The sequence below is a fragment of the Primulina tabacum genome, chromosome 11 (assembly GCF_025594145.1).
Source record: "Primulina tabacum isolate GXHZ01 chromosome 11, ASM2559414v2, whole genome shotgun sequence".
NCBI classification, from domain to species: Eukaryota; Viridiplantae; Streptophyta; class Magnoliopsida; order Lamiales; family Gesneriaceae; genus Primulina; species Primulina tabacum.
Window position 1 is genome coordinate 28738454 of NC_134560.1, and position 12340 is coordinate 28750793.

Here is a 12340-nt window from a genome sequence, read left to right on the forward strand (position 1 = left end):
ACACAACATAACCAATTTAATAACATTTTCAAAACATATCATAAACGTACATCATGCTTTTCATAAACGTAACGTAAATTTCATAACATAATAACACTGCGATTTTTCACCTTTAATGGTTTACTGACGTCAGTCCCTAAGTTTTAATCCTCTAAGGGGGCGAGGCCATAAAACAGTTCTATCCCACTGTTAAAGGCCATAGTTGAAATTCCACCCATTTTCAGGGAATCCTCACAGTGTCGAACATAAACGTAATAACTTTCGTAAAAACGTATAGACAAAACGACGGTACTACGACCGTATTTTTAAACCACAAAACCGAAATTTTCATGTGCATAAAACAAAATTTAAAACAGCCCACTTACAATGTTTGGATGTACTTAAAAAAACGTGGAGTGAACGGCTTGGTTTGTATCACTTCGCGCTCCTCGTCCGGGTAGCGCTCCGGCTCGATTTCTTTGACGATTTTCGGGACGATTTTTGTGCAGTATTTTGGCAAGGGAGAGTTGCTGAATTTTCGAGTTTTTCAGCTCTAGGATTTCGAAATTATGTGTGTTGAATGAGTGGGGTTGATGCACTATTTATAGCGGATGAGGGTGGAGCTAAATTTGGAACTAAAATCATACCAAAAATTCATGTCAAATCTCCTAATATTGACTCCAAATATCCTTGCCATTGCTGATGATTTCTCTTCCTAATTCGTGAGATATAAATCCTTGATTTATATGAATATCCGAGATTTTCTTTATCTTGTTTCCTTGCATCTTGTATGATATACTAATTTGTAATATTTCCTACTCCAAAATTCGAAATTTGCTTGGCAATAAAGATTTCAACATGGCCATCTTATTCTAATACAATAAAAAGAATCTTATGCTAATAAAATTTCCTTCCAAATTTTAATTACATTATTGCAAGATTTTCGGTTCTCACATCCCTCCCTCCTTATGAGAAGTTTCGTCCTCGAAACTGGAGTTGGCCTGGTCTCCAAATAGGTTAGGATATTCCTCTCCCTTACAATCTACTACCGCATTGTTTCTTGCTAACCAATCCATTCCTAAGATGGTACCGAAATCGACCATGATAAAATGTATCAGGTCGGCTCTAAAAATCTAATTACCAATACTGATTTTTTTTTTCAATCTCTGTAATTTCGTCAGTCTCAATGGCTCTACTAGTAGGTGTGGCTAGTTGGAAAGGTTCGGTTAGCCTATCGGGCTTACGTCCTAACTTCTTACCAAATCTCTTAGATATACAAGAATGTGTAGCGCCACTGTCAAATAACACATAAGCAGGCACTTGCTGAAAAATATGGTACCTGACACAACATTGCTTGCATCATCTGCCTCTTCCTGCGTTATGGCAAACACCCTGGCATTTGGCTTGTTCTCCCGTGGTTTATTGGCATTCGGCCCCTGAGCTCGACCCGTCTCTTTTACCTGGTCCAGTTGTTTTGTTGTTGGCGGCTGGACAATCTGCCATACGGTGTCCTGGTTTTCCGCATCCAAAGCAGAAGCCGCTGGCTCTACGACATTCTCCCAGGTGTCGTATGTGGCAAGTTGGGCAAGGCTTAATGGCTTGGTAGTTGGTGGCGGGTGAAGGCCCCTTAGGTGGTTCGCCGGAGTGGTTCGGTTTCTTGAACGACTGACTGCCATGAGAGGACTGATCATTCATAGGCATTTTGTTCCTAATCTCCTTCTCTCTGCGCTGGATATCAGTTTCAGCTCGGATGGCTGCGCCCATCAAGTCTGAGAAGTTCGCAGGTTGGTAGACTGCCAAAGCCGACTGTATTCTGCTGTTCAAACCCTTTTTGAAGCGGTGTAATTTTAGAACTTCGTCCGCCATGATTGCCGGAGCATAAGATCCTAAGGCCTTGAACTGGGAGGTGTATTCTACAACTGACATATCCGGAGTTTGAGTGAAGTTTTCAAACTCACTCAGTTTCTGCAGTCTGACCTCGGCTGGATAATACTGTTTCAGAAAGGCTTCTCGAAATCGCTGCCAAGTCATTGGTCCTACAGCTGTCATGGCTGGCGAGATTGCTTCCCACCATTTTCCTGCTTTATCTTCCAGGAACGGCACAGTCACGTCCACTTTCAGTGCCTCGGGAACTTCCAATAGGCGATGTTGAGTCTCTACACCTTTCAGCCAACTCTGGCTAACTTCAGGGTCAGCGGCTCCACTGAAGGTTGGACACCTATTCTTGCGGAGTGACTCATAGTGGAACTTGATTCCATTTGGTGGTGGAGGTGGTGGTGGCTGATTGGCGTTCGGGTTTCCCAACCCTTGCAGTGTTGTCGCCACAACAGTGGTTATGGCCATAAGATCAACTTGGCTTAAGTTGACTGCCGGCGGGGGTCCATTTCCTTGCTCGTTCTCCTGTCCGCCTTCACGGTTGATACTAGCATAACGCGGGTTGCGGTTCTGTCTTGGGGGTCTGCCGGCCATTTCCTACAGATTGCAAGTTCTAAGAATTTTTTGTACGAGTAAAATTCATACAATAGGTTGTTCTGAAATAAATTGAAATCAATGAACCAAATAGAACAAATTTTTATTGATTTCTAAAAGAAAGAACATGACCAATCTAAAGGAAATAAAAGTCGTACTGAATAAAATAGCAACAACGGAAAAAGAAAGGTAAAATAAAACTCCTAGAACAAAATCACTAAGACAGAATAAAATATTAGGATAGAGTAAGATACAGAAAATTAAAATTTTTTTGAAAATTTTGAAAATTGGAAAGTTTTGAGATAGGCATATGGATTCGAAGAGTATGTCGAGAGGATTTCAGATCAGTTGACGGAACCGAATTCGGAGTTTCCTACGAAAAATCGAAGGACACATGCTGGCGGGTTGACTCGTTGACTCGGACGAGTTGACTCGTCGGGTTGACTCGCCGGAGTATGGTCGGAGGAAAGGCAGTGCGTCGGCGAAGAGGTCAGCATCATGGAACCGGTGGTGGCACGGCCAGAATCGGTCGGAAAACTATCTAATTGGCCGGAACTCGCTCAAACTAGGTTAACTCACTTGAAATTGGGCGTCTTCGATTAGTTGATCCGATCTCAAAATTGATTGTTGGGAAACGTTACCCATGGATAGTATAATGTTTGGGTAAAAGAAATTGAAAATCGGAGTAGGATTGATAGGGTAATTAGACGAAATAAGATTCGGCGTTAGGGTTCGTACGCCAAATCCGTAGATCCGAAATTCCGGTTGCACCCGAGCACGAAATATGAAATTGTTTGAGGGCTTTTGTTCGTCTCGTCGAGGCGGTCCTAGATCTGGTCTCCGATCAAAGAAATACTACCGGAAGCAGCCGGAATCGGCGAAAAATGCGACGGATCGCGCTAAGGGCCTGTTTGGCCGGAATTCCCGAATTTTTTTTTTTTTTTGAAATTCGATTTTTTTTCCTACTCGGATTATGAACCTGGCGGCTCTGATACCACTTAAATGTCACGTCTCGAAACTCGGGATTGACACCGGCGTTGTTTAACAATCACACAATCGAAACAACAAGCCTTTCGTAGCACAGTATAAACCGAAACCAGTTTATATATCATAATCTCAATGAAATAACAATTGTCTTTACAATACCGAATTAAATAAGACGAAAATAACAGTTGTCTTTACAATACCGAATTAAATAAGACGACAGAGTTTTAATGCGAAACGTAAATAATAACTTAAACATAATCGATTTCCTTGAGCATTCACCATCCCCAAAACTGCTCGGATTCTTCCTCATCAATCTGTTCTTCGGACTTATCTGGGAAGAGTTGTAAGGGGGATGAGCATTTGGGAATACTCAGTAAATGGGGGACTTTGAACACAACATAACCAATTTAATAACATTTTCAAAACATATCATAAACGTACATCATGCTTTTCATAAACGTAACGTAAATTTCATAACATAATAACACTGCGATTTTTCACATGTAATGGTTTACTGACGTCAGTCCCTAAGTTTTAATCCTCTAAGGGGGCGAGGCCATAAAACAGTTCTATCCCACTGTTAAGGGCCATATGTTGGAATTCCACCCATTTTCAGGGAATCCTCACAGTGTCAAACATAAACGTAATAACTTTCGTAAAAACGTATAGACAAAACAACGGTACTCGACCGTATTTTTAAACCACAAAACTGAAATTTTCATGTGCATAAAACAAAATTTAAAACAGCCCACTTACAGTGTTTGGATGTACCTAAAAAAACGTGGAGTGAACGGCTTGGTTTGGATCACTTCGCGCTCCTCGTCCAGGTAGCGCTCCGGCTCGATTTCTTTGACGATTTTCGGGACGATTTTTGTGCAGTATTTTGGCTAGGGAGAGTTGCTGAATTTTCGAGTTTTTCAGCTCTAGGATTTCGAAATTATGTGTGTTGAATGAGTGGGGTTGATGCACTATTTATAGCGGATGAGGGTGGAGCTAAATTTGGCACTAAAATCATACCAAAAATTCATGTCAAATCTCCTAATATTGACTCCAAATATCCTTGCCATTGCTGATGATTTCTCTTCCTAATTCGTGAGATATAAATTCTTGATTTATATGAATATCCGATATTTTCTTTATCTTGTTTCCTTGCATCTTGTATGATAAACTAATTTGTAATATTTCCTACCCCAAAATTCGAAATTTTCTTGGCAATAAAGATTTCATCATGGCCATCTTATTCTAATACAATAAAAAAAATCTTATGCTAATAAAATTTCCTTCAAAATTTTAATTACATTATTGCAAGATTTTCGGTTCTCACAATTTGCGGGCAAGGGAGACCAGTAGTGATGAGGCTTGTGGCTGTGCGCATTATTGAACAATGAATGATTTTGCTTAGGTCTACTGACTTTCCTGTTGTAATAGCATGCACCAAAGCGACCTTATCTCTTGTAATTTCCGTTTGGTGTGTTGAAGGTAGGATTCTTGCAAGAATGAGTGAGGCCCAACTATTTGGGTCACGAAGCATTTCAGATTTTTTTAATGTGACTGGGGTTCCCTGATTTGTTTGCCATTCTGCTCCATCAACACACAATTCCTTGATCATCATAGTATAATCTATATTTCTAGTCATGTATTCAGTATATTCATCAGTTTCGAGGATTGGCAGATTATAAATCATGTTTATGGTAGTTGAGTCAAATGCTACCATTTTGCCTCGAACCAAAACTCGATGATCTTTGTGCCTTACTCGTAAGTTTGCGTAAAACTCACGAATCACCGAAATTACAGCGTCTGATGGTGATTTGGATAATTCAACCCAACCTCATTTTACAATCTCTTTCACTAAACGATAGTCAGGATTGGACATGTCTATGCCTCTTTCTTTAATAATAGGCCGACTTAGCATGGTTTCATAAATGCTTTGACCCTCCGTATTCCAGAATTTGTGTTTATCATACACATGAGATTAGGATAAAGCATTCCCCTTGAATTTTTTTTTTTGAGGCATAATCCTTAATAAATAATTTAAAGGAACCACAAAATTTAGATTTAGAAATTTGTAAGACCCTATCTAGCATCAATTTGCAAGACTTGTGCATAAAAATTTGAAGATAATGGGGTTACCTTAGAAAATGTTACTGGAAGGAGGCACCGAACAAATCTGAAATATCGGTAAGCGTTGTTGCGCACGGGAATTTTGAAGCAAGTGTGGTGTGAATGACAGCTGGGTTCCTTGGGGAGATATTGCGCGGCTGTAGGGTTAGTGGAAAGACCAGGCGTTAATGGCGGCTGCGTAAGGGGCGAAAACAAACGCAGATGGAAGTTGGGAAATTATTGTGGGAGTGAGGGTGAAATCGTATTTTTGTGTGTTTTCCTCCGAAAGAGGGTGTGCGCTATTGCGATATTTCGAAGCGCTATTACGGTGCTGAATCTCTAAAAGTTTTCCAGTAGGGAGCATGCATATGCGCACTTTGAATGTGCTGTTACGTGCATGTTTCTGTTTGTGGCTTTTGGAAATAAGAGGAGCTGGTGCGTGGATATAATGTGCAGTGGCACGCTAACCTCTGTTTTTCGTAGCATTTCAGCACGCGCTGCTGCACGAATCTACTGCGTAATAGCACGCATGCCACTGGTTTTTTTTGGAGAAAATGCACGCCCTTGCGAACACTTATCGTTCAGGGGCGCAGAAGCCTCTGACGTTTTGTTGGCCACAATGTGCGCGGGTGCACGCCTCTGTCACGCCATGGCGCAGTGGGTACTGAAAAATGAAACTCCTAAAACTATTTTTCCATATAATGTTAACAAGTGTAACGTCTTATAACTTAGTTCATGTATGTATATAAGTTTGTGTATATAAATCGTATGTAATTGTAGATTTATAGCGGGTAATTGCGCGATGAATACCATAAAAAGCTTCTTTTAGTTTTTTTCCCTTGCATTATTTATATATTATTTAAACATATAATCTGTTGTTCATTACTCAGTCCATATTTTGTATTTATAAGTATGCATTTTTTTCCCTGGGCAAAATGTTTTAGAATGAATATTACTAATTTTTCTTATTTTGCCTAGTTTAGAGTAATAACATAACAATTGTTAGTTGTAAGTTGGCAAAAGAAATCAATATTGTATAAGTAGAAATGCCTTAGATATAATTTATTATAGCATGAAATTATTTAACCGATATTTTATAGTTGTTTTTTTCATACGTTGTATTTATTTTGTAGTTCTAAGAATGTATGTCTATATAGATTTGGAAGTGCTTAGGGAAAAAGGTTTTTCCCTTATAAATAAATATGTAATTCAATATATGGTAAGTATATTAAATCGAACACATAAGATACAAAGACTACGGTTTTTATTTTTAAATTAGTCTATATTATCTGTGTTTTCAAACTAATAATAGTATGTGTAAATGCCAAACATAAGATTATGTATTAGAGTAAAGGAAAATGTTTAAAATTACTGGAAACACACAATTTATTTTAGCAATTAAAACAGTGCTGTAAAAAACTAACATGTAAGAGAAGATGTTTTTATGTATAATTCGAAAGTAATCAGGACTTCAAACAACAATTAATAGGTTAGTTTTCAAACAAAATGTTAGCATTTAGATAACAAGCAAAAAACAGTAATTCCATTTTAAAAAAGCACAGGTATTAAAACACATACTGGGCTTTTATATACATATTTTCCCTTCAGTCTTCGTTTATATGTTTTTTACTCGCATGTAATACCTCCTCAGGTTCTAATTTTCTTTTGCCTGTTGGCCTGGGTTGTTGTACTCTAAGATCTGTTTCAAAGTGTTCTTCCTGCATTGCAGAGCTTCTTTCTTGGGATTCAGCTGCAGCTACATCACCTTGTATCAATCCAAGCACTTTTGAGGACGAGCCTTTGTCTTCATAGCTGTGCGATGTCGATGATGACTCAGCTGCTGGTAGACATGCTATGCCTGTGTTTCGAACAAAAGTTTTGCCTCTTGTTTTGCTCCACGACGTTCTTAGTTGGAAAAGGAACTGTAAATCTCTCGATTTCTCGTTGAATATATCAGGAATAAAAGGTTTTGCCTGCAAATGACAAGATAAGTAATATTCAGAAGATATATAAAGTTTTTGGTTAACAAAAAATAATTGGTAAATAAATATACATGTTCTTCTGCTTCAATCATGTCTTCTCCTGACGCACATAACAACATGCTTGCCTCTTTGTTCTCAATATAAGCAGTCAAATTTCTAGTCCTGTCAAAAAGTTCTGCTTGGAACCGTAAGGTATATGTATAGCATAGTTAAGATGTCATGTTATTAACGAGCGTAGATTTTCAAAGCATATTTATCACTTACAGTGGTTTTGGGCTTGGAAAATCATGATTGCAATAAAAACATGTGAACTCATATTTTTATGCAGCTCCGCATGACTTCGAGCAACCTGGGCAAGCTAGAAAATATACAAAGTCTTCAGGATTCTTTATTCATATTTGAGCCTTTATCCAAAATGATTTCACCTATAAATCAGAATTTGTTAGCATTTTAAAATCTTTGGTTATTCTAAATCTAGCTAAGACAATATGCGAGCAAATTTGAACGTACTACTTCATTCAGGCTCAGAATCTGGCTGATTTTTCGGATCTGGAGGCTGAACGGCTTGTCTATTTCCTGGTTTCCTTTGTCATACAATTTCTGGGACACAACAGTTTCTATATATTCTTGATTGGCTTGCATCCTAAAAAAGGGTTATGTTAGCTATTTATTTCTAAGAATATGGGAAATAGGCCAGAAATAAAAAAGAAAGTTGAATAAAAACATAAACACATGAAGGAAACAAGTGAAAACAGCAAGATAGATGGCTCTTTAGCATATATTTTTTTCCCACGACAAAATTTAACCCAAAAAACTGAAAAAAAATGTAATCAAGTTTTTTCTGCTACGTTAGTGTATTCAAGAAATGTAATATGTGCCTATCAAAGCCCAAAAATTATTCATAAATTTTATTTTGAAGATTACAACAGATACGCCTAGAACTACACATTCATAATTTATAAAGGGTTTTTTGTTCCCCCAAAATGTATAGTGTCGAAAAGTAATTTCTGAATGTGTATACATAAATTAGAAACTAAAAAAAGCATTATTTAGTGTGGTTTAGAAGTTCAAGCAAAGGAATTTGAGATAGTAGATTTATTTTGATTTAACAAAGATAAATCTAAGAATATGTGACCACATAACTAATAAAAAGAGTATGAATTACCATCGTTTTAGGAGTTCATTTCGTTGTTTTGAGGGGTCAAACAAAATGGTGCTATTTGGAACTGTACCAATTGATAATCCTACAACAAAACATATTTTTATCAGCCAAACCAAGCTTTGTTAAGTAAAAAGCACTAAAGTATATCAAACAATATGTATAAGCTAGAGGGGATTGGTTTCTCTAACTATGAAATAACATTAAATAGAAATGAATATACCGTAAAATGTATTTACAGAAAGCTGCATTCCTAAGATAACATGAAGAGTGTGAACATTTTGCGTCAAAAAAGGTGCTTCGGTTTGGAGAAATTCTTCCCATAAAGTCAGAATTAATGGTTTGCGCCTATCAAGATAAAAAAACTTGTTCTTTTCTGGTCTACAAAATTAGGTGAAAATGAAGAAAAGCAATTAATATTGTGAAGATTTTATGAAAGGATTTTACTCTTTGTTGACGATAACAAATTCCTGTAAATTTCTTTTTGTTTTTTCAACAAACCGTGGTGAAAAAACATGCATCACACTGCATAACAAATATGAAAAATAAAGTGTGTCAATAAATCTGGATATAAAGTAATTGCATGCTATGAAAAAGAGCTGGAGCAAGAGCTTAGCTGATTTGTTTTGTAGACACGTCCGCTAATTCGGGGCATTGTGCGAAAGGCATCAGTTGGTAAACATGGTCGAGAGGTAGTCGTTCTTCTTTGCTTGCAAGCTTAATATAAGTACTTCTATTAAGCAACATTTGGTATTTTGTTGATGCAAAAATTGGTGCATTGCTAGTTATTTCTTTGATTTTGGCATTCCCAATATAGTATGTCTTGTATAACTGTAGTAATCTGTCCAATTGCTCAACATCTTGGTCAAAAATTATACCCTGTATGCTTCCATTCTATGGAAATAAATGGGTAAAGTAAAAAACAATTCCAGACTGAAATGCTATTGAAAAAAGACAATGTATTTTACCTCTTTGTCAACAAAAACAAGTTTTTGTTGTCTTCCCCATTTCAGAAAGCGAATTGGAGTTTTTTCAGAAAGTAACACTTTGACAAACCAGTTGCAGAAATCTGGTTTTAAATTTGCAAGGGATGTACATTTGTCCTCTAATGACCTGAAGGTAAGGGAGAAAAAAAGAAATAATAAGCAAAAATATTTTGGACACTAAAGTATGGAATATAAGATAACGCATAGGCAAATAAAAGAAAACATTATAAGTTTTTTACTAGGTAAATTTTGTACAGAAATATGAGTCAAAGTGGTTTAAAACCCTTGAAGCACGAAATTAAGAATATATTTGTGTAAAGAAATAAATCTAAAATTAAATCGTGCAGCTGAGAGCATTTAATTTTTTTAATAGAACTAATAATTTTATCTTAACAAAAGTTACAATGTGCATATATAAATATTTAATATAGCTTCATGTGTAATATTTTCACATTAACAAGATAAGCAAAATAAGAGTTTACCTCTCAATAAGGATGTGCAGCCTCCAAAACCTCACGGTATACTACATTTTTTGTGTAGCTAGTAATTCGAGTTAATGATGTTGATGGTCTAATAAGCACTTTTATTTGATCTATATTCTTAGCTCTTGATAATGCGACATAAAGCTGACCATGTGAAAAAACTGGTTCTTTTAAATAGATGCCAACAAAATCTAAAGTCTGCCCTTGTGCTTTGTTAATTGTCATTGCATAACATAAACGGATTGGAAATTGTTTTCTTTTAAATGGAATAGATGAAAAATCGTCATGTGGAGATTCTAAAGTTATTCGAGGAATGAACACAGGTTTTCCTGCATGTGTGCCTACTGAAATTTCAGCGTAAATAACATTTTTGTTAAACCCTTTACAAAGTAAGCGTGTACCATTACAAAGCCCTTCAGTTGGATTAATATTTCGTAACAATATGATTGGTGAATTTAATTTCAAGGTTAGTTTGTGTGGGGGAAGCCCCTGAGGAGTTAAACAGTGAAATAAAGCCTCCTGATCAGGTAAAACAACAATCACTTGTGTTTTCATCACAACTATAGTACGATGTTTCTTCGCCAGGAAATTTGTTAATAAGAACGTCATTTATTTCGTGGACAAATTCATTTCTTGTTGTAAGTATGGCGCATTTTACAAATAAAGAGAAATCTAGATCTGAATCATTTATGTTTGGGAAGACCATGTCTATTAATGTGTTTAAGGAAGTAATGTCATCTGCAAATGGAATGTTAATGTGAGATGAGATTTGGATTTCATTGTTTTCATTAGTAATTTCAACTCCATCACCAATTTTCAGCAGCCAAGATGAGAAGATAGAATCAGATAATGCATGCATATTTTTTTGGAGTTTTATCTTATTTAAATGTGGCCACAATGGTGACATGACAATCGAAGAATCAATGATATTTTCCTTCGTACTTTTTACAATAACTGGTAATGTTTGGCGGAAGTCTCCACCGAACACAACAATTTTACCGCCAAAAGTAAATTTGAATCAATTATGTCTTGTAACATTTCATTGAATTTTTCAATAACATCACGCCTAGTCATCGTAGCCTTATCCCAAATAATGATTTTTGCTAGTTTTATTAAAGTCGCTAATGTGCTTTGCTTGCTAACGCTACAGGATTTGATATTACTTTCTTCTAAAGGGATTTTAAATCTCGAATGTGAAGCACGACCTCCTGGAAGCAAAGATGCCACAACTCCTGAAGTTGCGGTCGCAATTGCTATGTCACCATTTGATCGAATCGTAGCAAGAAGTGCTCTATATAGAAACGTTTTTCCAGTACCACCAGGACCGTCAATAAAGAAAGCACTTGACAAATTATTGCAAACATGATATAAGATTTGATTATAAGCATTTTTTTGTTCTACATTTAATTGTTCCACAACTAATAGATCTTCGGCTGGTACATAAATATCATGCTCAGTTTGTAAGTCTTTTGCCAATCTATCGTCAAAATCTAAGCTCATGTCTTTGTCTGTATGAAAGAAGTCTTCTAATTTTTTACCCATGGAACGAAGGTTGTTATCAACTATGTCTAAAACCCTATGATTAATCATTTTTGGAGTAAGATCTCTATTATGAGCAAAGTCTTCTGAGAGAAAATCATGAAATTTTGACCAAAGCTGAATGGGATTTTTTGGGCAACAAAAAACGAGGACTGTAGCAAATAATTGCCGCAAAACATGAGGCATTAAATAGCAAGCAGCTTCCTCAATACACATTTCAGCAGTATTATTACTTTCTATTAAGCCAAAGGTTATTGCAGCCTCTCTGAATGTTGTATAAGTAACCTCGTTAATCGTTCTTAAGTCTTTAAAAGAAGATGGTTTTCTGACATGCATTAACAACAATGACATGCATTAACAACAATTTTAAATAAAACTTTTCACAATCTGAAGGCCGAAAGCTAAAAATTCGGCCTATGACCTCTTTTTTCTTACGTGGTTCCCACTCTTTACAATCGTTGTGCCAAATAAAAAATTCAGGGAATTCAACATATAAACAATCCAGACTTTGAGCGTAATTATTGTATTTGTTCATATAGAAATATTGTGTTAACATAGTTTTCTTAAATGTTGGGCTGTTAACAATGATGTACAACGCTTGATTGGCAACAAATGTCACAACCTGTTCATTCTCTAAATGAACCGGTAAACAAATTA

The 12340-nt window shown here is 36.4% G+C and overlaps 2 protein-coding genes and 1 long non-coding RNA gene across 3 annotated transcripts; all 3 read right to left on the reverse strand.

Moving 5' to 3' along the window:
* Positions 1 to 1398: 1398 nt before the first annotated feature.
* On the reverse strand, positions 1399 to 2448 carry LOC142519723 (uncharacterized). Its single transcript, XM_075622750.1, has one exon. The coding sequence runs from the start codon at positions 2446 to 2448 to the stop codon at positions 1399 to 1401; it is 1050 nt and encodes a 349-aa protein (XP_075478865.1).
* A 6273-nt stretch (positions 2449 to 8721) lies between these two features.
* LOC142517978 (uncharacterized) lies at positions 8722 to 9740 on the reverse strand. The gene is made up of 3 exons (XR_012813442.1): positions 9645 to 9740; positions 8900 to 9024; positions 8722 to 8761 (listed from the first exon to the last, which is right to left on the reverse strand). It is a non-coding gene; the product is annotated as an uncharacterized LOC142517978 (long non-coding RNA).
* Positions 9741 to 11089: 1349 nt separating this feature from the next.
* LOC142519724 (uncharacterized) lies at positions 11090 to 12019 on the reverse strand. Its single transcript, XM_075622751.1, has one exon. The coding sequence runs from the start codon at positions 12017 to 12019 to the stop codon at positions 11090 to 11092; it is 930 nt and encodes a 309-aa protein (XP_075478866.1).
* Between the last annotated feature and the right edge of the window lie 321 nt (positions 12020 to 12340).